Source organism: Uloborus diversus, chromosome 6 (assembly GCF_026930045.1).
Source record: "Uloborus diversus isolate 005 chromosome 6, Udiv.v.3.1, whole genome shotgun sequence".
Lineage (NCBI taxonomy): Eukaryota > Metazoa > Arthropoda > Arachnida > Araneae > Uloboridae > Uloborus > Uloborus diversus.
In genome coordinates, this window is record NC_072736.1 from 65,922,016 (window position 1) to 65,940,206 (window position 18,191).

The 18,191-nt window shown below is 30.8% G+C and overlaps 1 protein-coding gene across 6 annotated transcripts in view; it reads left to right on the forward strand.

Moving 5' to 3' along the window:
* The window catches only part of LOC129224387 (retinaldehyde-binding protein 1-like), a 51,744-nt gene that overhangs the window by 18,364 nt on the left and 15,189 nt on the right, over positions 1-18,191 (forward strand). For 3 of the 6 annotated variants that reach the window (XM_054858833.1, XM_054858831.1, XM_054858832.1), the window contains 2 exons: positions 10,303-10,514; positions 14,096-14,332. In XM_054858833.1, coding sequence (XP_054714808.1) covers positions 10,355-10,514; positions 14,096-14,332 — 397 coding nt within the window. In that variant the 5' untranslated portion in view covers positions 10,303-10,354. Of the gene's footprint in view, positions 1-1,379; positions 1,398-4,921; positions 5,047-9,306; positions 9,381-10,302; positions 10,515-14,095; positions 14,333-18,191 lie in introns of those variants that run through there. The other 3 variants (XM_054858835.1, XM_054858830.1, XM_054858834.1) reach the window with 3 other exon arrangements.

Consider the following 18,191-nt stretch of genomic DNA (forward strand, 5'->3'; position numbering starts at 1 on the left):
TTGTTACATCAATTTGTACGTTTTGTACTCTCGAACCGATGCACAAATGAATAAAATCCGATGTTGAAGACACACGGGCGAGTTTGAGTTTTTGCCATTCATGGAAATTTAACGCTTCCTGCATCATTGTTTTAAATTTTTTTATTCCTCTTACAGTGTTTTATTCTAATACTTAAGTATCAAAAATTATAAACATAGCAATGAAAACTTTACTACTTTGAACTATTTGAAGCATTCAGATAATCCAGAGTGGTATGAATTTTTCACCAAAATGATTTTCTCAATTAATTTTGCTGTAACGAAACACATATTGAAGTTCAAACTTCCATAAAACATTTTTTTCTTCAATTTTCAAAGCCTTTATAGATATTTACTTTCACATTATACAACTCACTTATAAGGAAATAATTCAGCTATTATTTTAGTGCAAAATTTAAAAATATTTCTTAATCTAGCCTTGCTGGCGATGGATCTGTATGAATCTTATATTGTTCTGGAATTTTAATTACGCTATGATGCAAGAAGTCGAAACGTTTTCCGGAAAAACAAAAGCAATGTTGATATTCATATATGCTCATATTGGAAAATGTCTTATATCTCTAAATATTTTCTTTTCATAATCAAAAAATTTTAAAATGTTTTTCATAAAGCTGTTTATTAATCTATTAAAAAAAAAAGTACATAGTTAGACAATCATATTCCCCAAGAAATATTAACTTTAAAGTACAAAATTGGCAATCTGAAAAAAAAATCAAGCATTTATTAACTAACGGCTTTGATTAAGGACACAAGTCCTGATTCACAGTTTGCATTAAAAATATCGAGAAAAGTGATGATTCGAATAAAGAGTTAAGTTCGAACTTACTCAATACATAAAATAAAAAAATAGAGCAGAGAATAAAAAATACGAAATAATTAAAAATAGCGAGAAAAAAGTGGGAAAATCTTGCTACCGATTCCGCAAACTTGACTAAATTCTCCTTATGAAGCGTACAAGATTTTATCATTTTTTAAAGAAACTATTTGGCAGTTTCTTTAAGAAATGATACAAAGTAAATGCAAAAGAGAAGTTTCAATCGAATGTTAGTTCGCAGATATATTTCTTTGTTTCTATTGTCACACCGTCTAATCAAGTGAACTTTACCTTGATTCTTTATCGTAGCCGTGGAGTTCAGAAAATTTTAAATGTTATCAACATCTTTTATTTTGAACATTTTTTTTCCTATTCTTGACGTCAACCGGATTTCTAATGTTAAAAAAAATGCGACTGTTAAAAACGTTTCTGATTGGAAAGAGCTATCTGAAGATTAAGTATCAGGCATCACAATAACGTTGAATTTTTAAGCTTAATGCACTTTGTGTACCTAATTTGTTACGTTCGGACTTGTAGTCTAAAAGTACGTAAAAACTTTTTTTACGATTTTACCTCTTCATGTATTTACCTTAAATCTCTAGCACTTCTCAAATGATTATACGAAGATAATTGAGCAGAAATAATTGAACAAAAGATATTGAAGTTTCATATATTTTTAATGATCACTAGCAGCTTTCTTGTTATGTAAATTGCCTAATTCAATCAGCGAAAAATTAAATTTTTAATCGTTCGAATTTTATTTCGAAGAAAAAGGTCAAAAGCATTGTTTAGAAAAAAAGTAATTGTTGTTATGCAAAATTTTTGCTCTGATTTTCTTATTCCTGTTTTTTAATATTCTTACTATTGTTTATAATACCGTTAGCTACTCAAAGTTGCCAAAAATATACGCTTTGTATTTCATAATTTCAAATAAAAGAAGAGGCTAGTAAATTCATAAAATTCATCCTAATTGCTTTTAAAAAAACTTTTAATTTATTGGTTTTACTTATTTTTATTATTATTTTTTTAATTTTCTTTATGTATTTACTTATTTTCTTGTTAGTTCTTTTTCTTTCCAATAACACTTTACATGATATGTAAAAGAATGATTTTAACAAATACATGATTTTTAATAGTTTTCTCAATACCTTAAAAGGTTCTTTCTGTTCTAAACAATAATCTTTTGTTCAGAAAAAAATTTTTTAGGGTCATTCCACATCAAATCATCTAGGGTTTACCAAAAATGGCACCCACCATCTCGGGTTTTATTCAAATTTGCTGTACTTGTAGACTTTTTAATGATGATTATGAAAATATAAATTATATTGAAAATGGCGAAGAGGGGTTGAAAAGTTATGAGCCTTTAAATATAACCCTCTATGGTTTTACTGCCGACATTTTGAATGACATAAAGAAAAATATAAATGGCTGTAAAGCTCTTGAAAATTTTGCCACAGAGCTTTAATTATTTTTATTTTGTTCAGAATGACGTAAGCTTAAGTTTTATGAGAGTTTAACTCATATACTTCTACTTTAGGAGGACTTACTTCTATTTTTTTGACTCGAAAGTGGAGTAACTTTGACAGAAATTTACTCACAATAAGTCCTCTTCATTGTCAGCCAAATTTTATACACAGGTACCTCTAAGTACGTAGAAACATCACGTAAAAAAATCTCGGTAGGCTATTCAGAGGCAATCATTAAGAACAAAATTCTTTGTTTTCAGTCAAAACAATGAAATTTAATCCAAAATAATGTTTATTATACTGATTTGAATGAAGAAATAAAAAGATAATGAAACAATAAACGAATAACTAAATGAGTAAATCAATTAATATGAAGAAAAATAAATGAGCGAGTAAACGAATGAATCAACAAGAAAATTAGTGAACGAATGAATAAATACGTGAATTACTAAGTGAAGGAATGTAAATGTTAATTAATAAATGAAAACGTAAGTGATTCATATTGAATAAATGAATGAGTAAATGAAACAAACTATTTCACTTTGTCCCGTATGCACTTGACAAATTGTACAATTTATTTAAAATACAAATAAGCTTAATATTAACTAAATTAATACTGCATTGAATATTAGAGGATTTCAATTAATAGTTAAAATGTTAATAACAATAACTTTAGCATTTTATAAAAAAAAATTGTTTTGACTTACAACAAAATGTTACAAGATAAGTATCATTTTTTAAAAATTGCCTGTGTTAGCAAACGCTTTAATGATCAGCGGTATTTTTTTCTTGATTGGAATAGACAACATACGGAACAACAAAGTTAAAAGGATACCAGATAGGTTAAACTAAAAGCAGAGAAAATATTCCACCATTTCACTTTGCTCCATGTGTGTTCCCCTACTTATGTTTATTTCATACTTCTTAGTACGAACCAAGCTTATAAAAATAGTCTTTTGAATTTAAAAATAATAATAATAATAATATTTTGTTTTAAAGTTTCTTCTTTTTAAAAAAATATTGGAGGTGAAACTTTTTGAAATTTAGAGTATATTTATTTGTTATCTATCCTTATTTACAAAAATAAAATTAAAAAAAAACAAACAGCAATGACTTTCGTTTTAATAAAGATATATGTATTGCGCAAAAAGAAAGAAAAGATAATCTTTACCATTATCTGTTTTAAATATTGGAAGTTTTTATGCTCGAATGTAAAAGAAATTTTGAACAAGTACGGTTTTAAAAAAAAAGAAGCTTTTTAAAACGCTTTTAAACTGATCACTTGAATCAAAGAAAGCTCGAAAATCTGCATTATTTTAAAATTTTAAGTACCAAAATCTAAGTATATGCATGCTTAAGTTTAGCCTTGAAATTAATAAGTTAAATTTTTTAACAAAACTAACTTTAGACTTATTTTTTTCCTTGTTTTTTGCAGCATTATAATTACTATTATTTTTCATTGCTTTTGGCAACCGGAAGTAAAATGCAGGCATTATGACAGAGAACGTAAATTGAGAAATATCCTTATAAATGGGCAATTTCATTGTGACGGTGTGACATTCAGACACTGTTTTTGCTAGTTAAGGAGGTCCGGGACACAAAAATCGTCAAATTTTGCAATTTTTTTTATAATTTGAAAAATTGCTCCGTTTCTTTCTGCTTAAGAAGACGTTTGAATCTTGTTTCTACCTTAAATAGAACGAAAGATATAGTTATTTTTGTTGCATGCATCTAACTAATGTGTACATAACTTTAAAACTTTAAACGCGTTTTTCTCCATGATGCAATTTTTCCTGATTTCTTGCATTCAAACTCTTATAAGTCAGGAACCGATAGAGATAAAGTAAGGAAACTTGGAGCATATCCTTTTCAAGCAGTTTACTTTAATTTTTATTCGGCGAATTTGAAAAAAACGTTTACTGAAAAAATTATGATTTTTTTTTAAAAAAAGTATCTTTGAATTTTTCGAAATTTTTCTTCAAATATTTTTTATTTTTTTATTGAATCAATATTTTTAAAATCGCCGAATAAAAATTAAAGCTTAGATATTTGTGCATACTTTTTTGAAAAAAAAATTGAAAATTGACCAACAAGATTTTGAGTTATAGCAGTTTAAAGCAACCCCATTTTTTTGAAAAAAACTAATTAAATTTAAATAAAAAAATATTTTTTTTCATATTTATGTTATGATTTTGCTTATTAAATAAATGATGAATCAGTGCAAAAAATTTCAAAACTCTAAAGTACATAATAAAAAAATTTTCAAAATGTGTCCCAGACCCCCTTAAACCAACAATTTGAGCACTGAACCAGTTAAGAAATACAAAGAAAGTATTTTAATCATGTTTAACTATGCATTTGCTTAAATAATTGTGTTGAAGCAAAACTGTAGCACTTTTCAATTCTTTAAAGAAATTTTTAAAATCTTGTGACGGGTGTGACGTTTGCGAGACAGGAGTTTTCACCTGCACTTATATTTCTAGAAATTCCTGCAAATATTTTAATGTTTCATGACTTTAGCATTTTTTTTCTATTAAAAGACATTCAAATGAAACTGTATACATGATATTTATAATAAGTTTATTTATTTTTTACTTAACAGGATTTTTTTGGTGTTGTGACTGGTGTGACAAAATTTGTGACGGATGTGACACTGTGCGAATCCGCGACTTGGATGACCAAATTCTAAAAGAATAGTGATCAGTACAGATGACAAACTTGACAATAGTGAATATAAATTACATTTCATAGGAAAAAAAGCTAGCACTAGGTGTACATTAGGGTGGTTTAAAAATACATGTAAAAAAAAAAAGTTTTTCTTAGATAACAGGACGCCCCTCAATATTTTTAGACATGTGGATAGTAATATACTGGAAGAATTTTAGCTTCCTATTTCAATTGGAAGAGGGTTCTCAACCCCTCTCCCCCAAACTTCATAAGTATGGGGAGGGGAGCTAAAAAAATACATCGAACTGAAAAAACAATGCTACTAATTACAATATACACTAATAATATGCACATATAGTGCAACAAAATAATTATTCACAAAAAAAAAAAAAAAAAAAACAGCTGGGGAAATTAAATGTTTATAAATTTGTGGCTAATGTTAAATTAAGGGGTCATTGAGCACCCTCTTAAAACTTGAGTGGGAAGCTAAAACTTTTACAGCATAATACTATTAGTAAGTCTAAAAAAATAGGGGGTGTCCTGGACTTTAGCTGAAAAAAAGGTTTTTTTGAACTACCGTAGTGAACATTTATTTAGTTTACCACTTCTTCAATGGCCGCTAACGATATTAGATCAAGTGTAGCTTTTTTTTTTGGTAATTACAAACAATTTCTTTTTTAAACTATCACCTTTCATGGGGAAAAATCAACAGGGTCATCCATTAGCTTGCATACCTTTATTTATATTTATTTATTTATTTTTACAGTTAATATGTAGAACAGTAATATAAATGTAGTGCTTTGTAGTACGACATTGCCTTGGGTGGTTAGTGAAAAGAAAAATGAAAGCTATTCAGGTGTTAATATAATCTGACTGGGAGTAAGATATAGCATTTGAGTTGCAATGATAGATATATTTTACTTTAAACTTTGCAGTCTATACAACTTAAACATTATCAGAGTCGCTTTCCCAAAAGTTGTCGCTTCTCTGAACTTCATTTCTTCATTAATTCTAACTTGCGGACGATATTCACTCAGACTTCTGTTTGCTTCAATATAAAAATCAATTTTAGTCATCTTCACTGCACAATTAAATAAATGAAAAGACTTAGCTCACTTTGACAATGTTGACTGCTTTCAGCCCCAGGAAATACAACTACTGTCTTGTTCAATACAAAATAATAAAAAAAATTTAATCTCATGTCAATTGAAAATCTCCTGTCTTGGAAAAAAGCACTAGTTTGATTGTTATACATCATTTTTGATTGAGCTCTAAAGCAATCAGAACATTTTTTCACTTTTCAATGGTTAAGACAATTCCGTTTTCAGATCAGTTATGCTAGTATTTTAAACGGGGCATATTTTTGTCATGATACAGTAACTTACTTCCATAAGGGAGCAAATTGTATTTTCTTTTAATCATGCACAACTTGTAAATGTAATAATTGGTTAATGGGACTTTATATTGCATCCTGAGAACCAGTGCCACAATTTTGGGCAAAGTTTACTTGTTGTATAATTCCAGTGTCTCCTATATTACTTTTTATCTCAAAAAAAAAAAAAAAAAAAAAAAAAATAACTGAGGCATTTTCACATAACAGAATAGTTATGGAAATGTGCAACTGATTATTTACTTCCTGTAAAGCTATTTTACTCATTTGAAATGTTTCAAGAATTAAACAAAGTAACTCACTTTCTAACGAAAAAATTATTGTACAAATGATTAAAATCTGTCATGTTATAAGATTTTCATATAATTTTTTCAAACTACAATGCTAATTTGTTAAGAAATAAAATGGTTTGATCTTCCATTTCATTTAGAAACTTTTTAAAACCTTTTTTTAATGCTATAGCACATGTAACAATGATTTTGTCAATCCCGTCACAAACGTTTGTCACATCCGTCACATCAAATTTTCTCAGAGAATAAATATTTAATAAAATTTAAACATTGTACTCCTATTCAGACCTGAAAACATCCGAACTTTGGAAAGTTTCATGTTTTCCATGGAAAACATGCATTTGCTATGGTAACTTAAGCATCTTTTTTGTGAATGGGGGTGTGACAGCGAGACCTTATAACTTTATGTATACTAAAAATCCTGTTGAATGTTTCGTTATGAAAAATTGAGGATTCAAAAGGATAGACAAATGTCTCAAATAGTAATATTCACGCACAAGTAAAAAATTCTCCTGCTTTAAATAGTAATCTTGGACGAATGAAAATACAATGTTTATCCTACACACAAGTTTGCTATATTACGTTAACTTTAGGCTCAAAAAAATAACGAAAAGGTTACTTTTATGAAAATTTTCTTTATAATTTCACAAACCTCATGTTATTAGCTTTAATTTGACGTATTACTTGTAACAATAAAACAATTTTTAAATTTCAACCCTCATGTCCACTTTTTTGTGGCATTGTCCTTATATAATAGCCAAAATCACTGATTGAGTAACGCTCTATCCTCACCCAACAATGAAACTCGCGCCATAGCATGAGTGACAGCATTATTTCATTGTTAAAGCACCAAAAATTCAGTAAAATATTTATTATTTAATAATATTTTTTGGCAATGTTTGACATGCAGAGAAATGCTTTATTTTGACTAGGCTGAACTGGCGCGGTAACTTAACTGGTTTACTGGTAAGACTAATTTTAGGAGAATGAAGAATCGAAAAAGTGGTCAACAATTGGGCTGTTTCCGAAATTTTAAAAGTATTTTTTTCTGAAAGAGCTTGTTTAAAAGCATAGGTTATAACCATTTTTTAAATAATTTGAATAAGTTTAGTATTTTTTTAAAAAATATTTTAATTGGTGCGCAAATTCAATTTCATTTTTTACGCTTCTGCTCATGACATCACAAGTGATGAAATGTCATTCAATGATGCCATTAGCGCAGAGTGCAATATTTTGGCATTAGGTAAAGATACTTTTTGTCGTTAAATAAAGACAAAAGTACCTTAGCGCAATGATAGTAATGAATTTCATGTTTGCTTCAGTAAAGCCTTCATTCCAAATTCTCATTTTGATTGCTATTAATATTACTATTTAATGACAGTCTTTTTTGTTTAACAATGCTTCAACATTCAGCGCGCCAAAGTTCATCACTTCTGACGTCATGAACACCACGCCTTATTTCCAAAATCGGACATTTAAAAAAATCAAATAAAAAATTACTATTGGGAAAACAAAAAAGTACTATATACTTTCTAATAAATATTTAACTTTCTAGTAAAAGTACTAAACTCTGGCTCCATGTTGTTTGTTTTGTTTATTCTATCAATTTCAGTGATTAAAAGTAGTACTTTTGACTGAAGGAAAAAACCCCATTCACACTATCCACTGGAGTTTAGGGTTAATCCACCGGAGTTAGGGTTGAAAATTCAACTATCAAAATATCAACAAACAGGCAATTGCTTCGTTCAAATGTTGAAGCAATTTTGGCTCGTTATCCCTTGACGGGTGACTTTCTAGTTCTTTAATAACAATAAAAATAATAAAAGAAACCACAGCGTAAGAATTTAGGTATCTTGCAAAATTAATATGTACAAACATCAGAATAATTAGTTAGGATTATCAATAAGTAAATGCATTTACTATTTGGAGTTACAGACACTCCGAAAACATTAAATTTAAACCTAAAACTATTATTGTGTTACAAAATATATAGTAACATGAAATATTAAATGTGTTTGAACTTACCTGATCTGATGTATTCAGGGGTGTCCACCTGGGGGGGGGGGGGTGTCATGGCGCAGACTGCGCCATTGAAATTTTAAGTGGGGTGTTTTGAGGGGTATTTTTCTCATTTTTCGGGGATTTCTTGCTTTTGGGGGGTTCTACGCGATATTTAGGGAGTCCGCCCTTGATCTTAGGGGGAGCATCCCTGAATGTATTTTCAATTCGATGAGAGCAACCATCGATGAGTGTTGCATAAGTTGTGTTTAGAGAAAGTAATTGAAAATATTATTTTCTTTCAGTATATTTCATTAAAGGATCAATATCTCTTTGAGTTATTTTGTTGCTACAGAATTTTAGAATAGTGACCACAGATTATATCTATTGTATAGGAATCAACAGTAATTTATAATTTTTTGTTCCTTATTTAGAATAATTTCTAAAACCAGAATTTTCTAGATTTCGAAACATATTTTACCCCCACAGCGTACACCAAAACATTCGACTTATCACCATTCGTCCTATGCTCTTATTTTGATATCAGCTGTACAAAGAGTAAGTAAAAGCTGTCATAATCTGACGCAAAGTAGGAAGGTGACAATGCAGATGAATTGTTGCATCACTTTCTTCGACGTAAGAGTTCTGTAATCCTATCCAATTTCTTCAGTAGAGGTCTAACACACACCACTAACATGAGCTTTCCGTCCTAAACTGTAAGTAAAAGCAGCCTTTCTTCGCAATACAAAAAATTATATTATCAGTCAAACTGTGGAATGGATGTGACTGGGCAGAAATTAGTTTTCCAGAAAATAATTTAAATATGACTACTTAACACTCAGTCATATCTCTTCCCCCATTATCCCTATTAAATCTTCCAATGGGGTTTATCAGTCTCGGTATTCATTAAAGTTTACCACCAGGACGAAAGTCCGGTTCTAGTTATACTAGACATACGAAATAGCCATTTTCCGCCTATTTTCCCAGAAGTCACAGAAAAAAAAAAAGAAATCATAAAAGAAGGATTTTAATGCTTCCCAAAAATATCGCTATTTTATTTTATTTTTTTATTATTTACTTATTTTTTTTAAGTAGTTTTATTTTTTTTTTTACTAATAATAAAGCTCAAAGTCTCTGTCTGGATGTCTGTAGGATGTCTGGTTCTCTGTGACGCGCATAGCGCCTAGACCGTTCGGCCGATTTTCATGAAATTTGGCACAAAGTTAGTTTGTAGCATGAAGGTGTGCACCTCGAAGCGATTTTTCGAAAATTCGATTTTGTTCTTCTTCTATTTCAATTTTAAGAACATTTTCTGGAGCAAAATTATCATAAGATGAACGAGTAAATTACGAAATTATCATGACGTGGAATGGGAGAGCGAATGAACATAGCTAATTGGCGAGAAATTCGTTATCCATTATTTGTAAATATACAGGCGAACCGAATGACCTTTTAGTTTTCAACTACGGGCAAAGCCGTGCAGGTTCCACTAGTAGAAAATAAAATATAACGCTACGTAAATGACAAATTTTAGAATTCTAACGACAAATTTATCCGATAGAAATTTAAATTTAAAATCTTGTTTTTCTATCCCACTGACAGACAAAATGTGATTCACAATATTTTGCTATTTTACAGATCTCATTCATTGGCTGGGGGGAAAATCGGAGTTAACCACTCTTAAAAGAAGATGGATACAGCAAAAACCATTGTTGTGGGAAACAAATCATATCGTCCCCTGCTTGATGAACATTTGATACCTGAAGACATACGCAAGGCTCGAGAAGAGTTAAATGAAACGGAAAATAGTAGAGTTGCTGTCTTAAAAGCATTTAAAGAAAAACTGTCCCGTAAGTATTTTTTACATCATACATCCTTTAAGATATCCAGTCAATATACATTAGTTAGTTGATTTAAATATTGACTGGATGTCTTTAAATACATCCAGTCAATATTTAAATCAACTGACATATCGGCTGGTATGAGAAGCATTAAATAGTTTTTATCGTCGAATTGAACGATTCAATCTTCAATTATTACTTATAATCAGATTAATTTGGCACGAACCAGATGTCGATGAAATATTTCTGTACATCAGAGCCAGAAGGACGTAAACCCAAAAATTGCGATTTTCCGTTTATTAGTATATTGTATGTAGAAGTCTATTCCACATCGCACTATGTGAACGTAATACTTAAAAAAAAATCCTTTTCAATTTTTCCAGGGTTAAAAGAGTGCGCTTCCCAACCTTTGCCTGCGCCAGAAAAAAGTTTTTCCCCTCTCCTGTAAAATTATCATAATGTGACTTATGTCCTTCTGGCTCTGAGGTACAGATTCTACCTTTCTAGTAAATAAAAGTACGTACCTTATTTTCTGCTCAATCATTTTTATAAGTCTTGAAAGAAACTATTAATACATGAATTACCATTGATACAAATATAGTTGAAGCATTCTGGAATAATGTTGTAAAATTAGATATAAAACAATAATAATAATAAATTCTTCTAAAAAGCTTGCGTTCCTTAATTTACTATTTTTCCTTTCACTAGGAAGACGAGACTATGATAAAGAACAATAGAAAAAAGTATTTTTCAGCAAGAATAGTCTGCTTATCTTTCGTTGCCAATTGCAACTTAATAAGTTTTTAATTCCCGTATAAAAAAGGTCTTCGGCCACGGTTGCTGAAAGCGCTAAAAATAAGATCCACCGACTTGCATCTGTTCAATGGGGTTGTTTCCTTCAGTCAAAAGTAGTACTTTTAGTCGCTGAAATTGATAGAATAAGAAAAAAAAAAAACATGGACGGACCCAGAAAATTCTTTCATTTTCCCAACAGTTATTTTTTAATTATTTTTTTTAAATGTCCGATTTTTCAAACAAGACGTGATCTTGATGACGTCACAAATGATGCTCCTTGGCGCATTTTGTACCACGTTTCCACGTTATGATAATCAAGAAGCGAATTAAAATTGCGCTTTACGCTTGCTATCAACCAGATCGTTGCCAATGCACGTGAGTACAGATGCGAATTAAATATTTTGCTCTGTGAATGGCAACACAGAATGGTATTTCATCATTTGTGATGTCATTGGCAAGAAATGTAAACAATAAAAGCGCTACGATTTAAGTATTTTTTTAAAAATATTAAACTTAAAAAAATTATTTAAAAAATGTTTTTAATGTTTAAAAAATGATCCTATGTTTTTAAGCATGTACTTTCAGAAAAAAATACTTTTAAAATTTTGGAAACGACCCCATTCGCAACTCCAGCGCTCGAATGCACTAGCTTGCGGTGATTAATAAAATTAAAGAAAAGGGTAAAACATTGCGTTCCACGTGTGTTTGTTGAGGTAAACATAGGCAGTTTGTTACGAGTATTTATTAACACATTCAATGTGTCTTAGATTGTTTTCAGCAACAGAAATTGTTTTGTCCCTAAATGATATTCTCGAGCTTCTCTAAATAATGTTAGTTTCCATTATTTCCCCCTAAAAAGTGAATTGACTGTCGTAAATAGCGAAAGTGTAAACAGAAGAAAACTCTGGATTAACGAACTTCGTATTGGCATGAAGTAACAACGAATATGCTCGTCTGTTCGAAGCTTTTTTTTTTTGGAAGGGGATAACATTTTACCAAGTGACTTTTTTTTTATTATTTTGTGTGAATTTGTATGCGTATGATTTTTTTTTTAACTTAAAGCTCGATTTGATAACATTAGCTGAAGAATTATAGGCTTTCATCTGCGCGTTATTTAAAAATAATTAACTTAACTAATCTTATTTCAATGCAGCATTTTGTTGGAAATCAGACATGGGCTGCTGGAACAGAATGTAAAAAATATTCTTGAAAATAAAATGAAAACTGTTTAACATAGAGATAACGTTTAGAATTAAAACTAGCAAACACAAAAGCTGAAGCTTTTAACCGCTAAAATAGTGCTCCAACTTTACTTTATTGCTCACATTATCAGCTTTAGTATTGTGCAAGGAAAAAACCCTTTGCGAGATTTCGCTTACCATTTTTTTCATGAGTGGATAAAAACTAGGAAGATGGAAGATTACAGAATTCGAAAAGTTTAAAGAAATAATGGAAGATCAATTAAAAAGAAACTACCCTCATTTATCCGTGAGAATTTTATTGATGATTTGCATAGCATGACAGAATTAAATCATTTAATCGAGAAATTAAAATCTTATGGAATAGAAAAATTAAAATTTACCGATTCGGCAACTTGAGAAATAACTCAGCTACAAATGTAAAACAATTAGAGCTTGCCAAACAAAACAAAGATAAATCATCTTCCTCTTTTGATAATAAATCGTATTATCATGTAATTAAATTATCTAGAATTAAATGCTGTTCTTGTCACTCTTATGACCACAATGGAAATGTAGTTCCACCAAGAATTGATAAATATTGAATTCAACATAGTAGAAATGGCTGCTTCAGAAATACGAACTACGAGATTTGCATTAATTTCTACGTTTAGTAATGCCTCTTGATTTCTCATTTCTTTCTACGTGGGCCAGAATATCTTAAAAGAATAATTTAAAAAGAATAAAACAATAAAATTATTCTACAAACAAAAATTACTAGACTTATTACCATTTTATACGCTACAGCATGCGTTTGTTTTACTTTTTTTCATCCGCCATTAGACGGTGCAGCAGTGCTCCCTATAGTTTATTGGAGTTGCGAATGAGTGCCCTTTCCGCGCAAAATTGCAATGTTTTACCTTTAAAAATAAAATGTTTATTCTTCTTTGTCAGAAATAAAGTTTAATCTACTGAGGGAACAATATGGTACTTTAACATAAATCTGGAATTAAATAGAAAAGTTATTTATTTTTGAGATCAAAAATATTTGTTAACGCGCCTTTTCGTCAGACGTTAAAAATCAAGATCGAATGAAAAGATTTAAGAATTACTTACTATTTGGTTTCCTTTTCATAAAATCCAATTTCAGCATCACGTTGTGAGAATTTACTTGAGCCAAAAGACTTAACAATATACTATACGTGCAAATCGAATGTGGTGGAATTACTTTTACTTTCATCATGGTTAAAGCATGTTAAAGTTTTATATAAAGAATTTTAGAACACATGTTTGTTTCTTCACTTGATAATGTCATAATAATATTTTATCAGTTAATTTTTAGACCTTGAAGTCCAATAAATTCAATAATTCTTATGTGTTACAGATTAATTTTCGTAATTTTTTTCTGTAAAAGTGTTCCCTATTACTCTCTGAGAGGCAAATTTATGCCTCTTAAATAGAGAATTCTTTTGTTCCGATGCGTCCTTCAAAATAATACTCGTCGTCATGGTAATCTGGAAAATTCGACCAACACCAACTTTGGTCAAGTGAGGGTAACAAGTAATTCGTAATTGCTGAAAACCAACTTTATCATTAACACCGTATTTCTTTCTGTAGAAGAGAAAGAGTATGTGCCCCGAACAGACGATATCTATGTCTTGAGGTTCCTTCGCACCAGAAAATTCGACTGTGAACGATCGCAGAAGTTGATGAAGGAGCACTACAAGTTTCGTGCTAAGCATCCGGCCGTCTTCCCAGCCCCATCGACCATCGAGAAAGCTTTGAGAGCCAATATCTTCAACTATCTCCCTCACCGAGATCATCTTGGACGAGCCATTTTTGTTGTTAAAATGGGTAAGGTAGCGTCAATGAAATTCTTTACTAACTGCTCGAAAATAATTTATCCGCAACAACAATGTAAAGTTATTTTTTACTCTCAAAATGTAATGTAAGAATAATGGAACCTAACAGAAATTAATCTTGATTTTTCTCAAAATGGTATATTATAGTTTCCAAAATTTAACGATACAGAATAGTCAGATTTACCTAAATCATTCATCATTATTTTTCTCATGATTAGGTAAGCAAGCTTTTCGCAAAAAGAAAAGAGAAAGAGAGAGAGAGAGAGAGACTGAAATTCTTGAAAATTTTGCAAAGTGTATTGTATCTGCAATCAAAGTCATGGTTTTCATAACAAAGTGAGAGTGTGTGCTGGCCAGATTGGTACGGCGCTGGGCTCGTTACAAGAGAGTTCTGGGTTCGATACCAACCGGTCGAAGATCCTCCGTGCTCACTGATGATGAGTAGGCACTTTAATATTTCGTGGTCATATAGTCCTCCACGTGAATGAATACCTTAAGAGGTGCTGAGCCAGAAGTTGTTAGGCTTCTGGCTTAGATCTAACTTCGAAGCGTTGATAGATGGTGCTTTCATCTATCGTGTGCTATCTGAGCCAATTCGGACTTCGTCGAAAACGGTGCTCGTTAAACCGGAAGCAGTCCCTCACTACCTTAAAAACTAGACTAGCAATTACTACTCGGGCTCAGTTTACCGAGCGGTATTAGCAACAACAAGATAACAAGGCGAAAAAAAGGCGGTTGGGAGGAATTTTTATTTACTTTTTAATTGTATGCAACATTGAGGTTTTTTATTCATGTGTATATAATTCTTATACGAAATATTGTTCACAGCTATTTTTTTTCCTCTCATTTTTGTTTCGTCGTTCATTCTCGTAGAATACAATTGTTTGTATCCATACTATTTATTAGGAAACAAATCTCATAACTTCGAACGCAACTAAACATATCAAGTTGCTTCGAACGGTTGTCATCTGCTCATGCATGTCATCTCTACGCAATATGTCTATTTTGAGGCTCAGTGAAAACAATACTCTTCACTTTTCATTTTGATTAGGAAAAGCGAGACTGATAAGTGAGGCTTATCCTTAAACGTTTCAGAATTTAAAAATGGTGAACAAGTCAAAGCACAAGGTCGTATTATGACAACAATATCGTGATGAATCAGCCCGTTTTTGAAGTGAAACTTTTTATGCGAGGATTTTGAAATTCTGGTCAGCAATCTTTTTGTGTGACGGAAGTGGCGTAGTTGTTTTTTAACTGTTGTCAAAGGCAATAAAAAAAATAGTAATTATAAAGGTAAAATGCTTCCGCTTTTTACTTGTTGCCAAAAACAATGAAAAATAATTGTAAAGTTAAAGTCAGTTTGTTGATAAATTCAAAAAATTAATTTCAGAGCTTAATTATGTTTCTGAATTTTAGCATTTTAAACTTTTCAAAAAATGTTTTCGAAGATTTTTTTTGATTCCAGTTAAGTCATCGTTTAAAAGCGTAATCTACATTGCTTAAGTTCAGCCTCGAAATTAGTTTGTCAACAAAATTTATTTCATAATAACCATTATTTTTCACTGTTTTTGGCAACAATTAAAAAGCGGATTTCAAGTACCTATTGTTTAGTTTTCTTGTAGCTTATAATCTATTTTCTTCATTAAAACATATAATTTCGTCGAGAACATGAATAAGCCGTGCGCAGAAAGAACAAGAGCGTGGAGCGAGAAAAAACGTGAAATAAACTGACAGTTCAGAGTGCAAAATAAAAAGATAAAAGTTTCACTTCTATCGGGTGTCTTTACGATACACAAGTATTTTTTTTCCTCGTTTGATTGAAACATAGAAGACAAAAAAGAAAAAGAAAGCTGTGTGTGGAAGAGTCTGGACCATCTTTCCAAGCAAGAAAGAACGAGAATTGCGTTTTCAGCAAATTTCATTAATCTCTCGAAATAGTAAAATTTTATGCATTAATCGAAGCTAACTAGCAGTAATTAATAAGAAGATAAGAATCGTGAAGAAAAATGTCGTCGTTTCCGTGGTGCTTTCAATGTATTTCGGGCAGATGCTATTCGTTACTCCAACAAACTAGGGGCACCGCAACCACCGGCTAATTGCGGAGGAAAAAGGTAAAACAAACGCATGCCGTAGCGTAGAAAATGCTAATAAGCCTAGTAGTTTTTGTTTGTATGCATGATTTTTTTGCTATATTCTTTTTAAATTAATTTTTAAAGTCTTGAGGATATTCGGGTTCACGTAGAAAGAAATGAGAATTCAATATGCTTTACTAAACGTCAGAAATTAATGCAAATTACGTAGTTCGTAGTTCTAAGCAGCCATTTCCACGATGTTGAATTCGGTATTAATCAATTCTTGATGGAACTACATTTTCAGTGTGGCCATAAAACTGACAAGAATAACAATTAATGCTAGATAATTTAATTACATATGACATTGCGAACTATTATCAAAAGAAGATGATACTTCTTTGCCTTGCTTGGCTAGAGCTAATTGTTTTGCATATGTAGTTGAGTTATTTTTCTCAAATTGCCGGATCGGTTAATTTAAAATTTTCTGTTTCGTATGTTTTTAATTTCTGAATTATGATTTAACTAGATGCGTTGCCCGGCTTTGCCCGGTCTACTATGAAAATAAAAATTGTGTCAAGTGACTTATGCTCAACAATCAGGCTTATATAAAAGGAAAAAAAAACATCATGCTAAACTTCCCTTCTAAACAATGATGACAATGTTAAAAAATTTTAAGAAATTAAAATGGAAAAGATGGATTTAAAAATCGTAACCATGGAAACGCGAAAATTAAATGGTTAACGACTTGAATGGGAAATGGGATTTTTTGAATTTGATTTAAAAAGTCTTGTAACTTTTTTTCCTTTGGAGTTAGCAGCCTACTTTTTCTACCAGAAGTCCATGTAGATCGGGAGTAAAAAATGTCGCATTTTCCAATGGTATATCAAAAAGAAAACTGTGGGAAAATTGCCTCACTTTCTATTGATTTATTTAATGAAGAAAGTAGTGCCTAAATTTCAGCTAAATGTAAAAAAAAATCGAGTTAAAAACGCAAATACCTCCCGCCGTATTTAATTTAGAGCATTGAAATTGCGTAGCACAAATTGAGCAGAACCCGGAAAATTCTACCCTTTCTAACGATATGCAATATTAATATATGTGCAAGTAATTTTTCACCAACATATTCGAGAATTTATGTGAAAATGGGGCCTAAATTGGAATAAAAAAAGAACTACTCGTCGAATGTTTTTCGAATTGGTCTGCAACCCTTTCTGGGGCTTTAAAAAAAAAGAAAAGAAAAGAAAAAAAAAGAAAGAAAGAAAGAAGAAGAAAAAAAACTGCGAAAATTTCAGCGAAATCGGTCGGGTAGTTCTCGAGTTTTTCGCGTTTAAACAAACAGTCGCTTTCTGAGACTTCATTTTATTCATTTTATACTATGTAGAGATTCTGTCATGCTGTGCAGATCATCAACAAAATTCTCACGGATATATGGGGATAGTTTTCTTTTTAATTGATATACCATTATTTCTTTTAGCTTATCGAATTCTGTAATCTTTATACCATTTTATTCCACTCATTATAAAAAATAAAAATGGTTTAACTGACATGCGAAATCTCGCCAAGGGTTCTTTGCTCGCACAATACTAAAACTATAACCCTAAACAAATTTTTGGTGAAACTCTTCTGCTGAGAATAAAAGCAATAAAGTCGGCACACTATTTTGGCGATGAAAATTCTCGACTTTTGTTTTTACTTCGAATTTCTTTCTCGGTTTAACATTTTTCATTTCGTTACGATAATATATGCAAGAAAATATTTTGCATACTGTCCATTCCAACT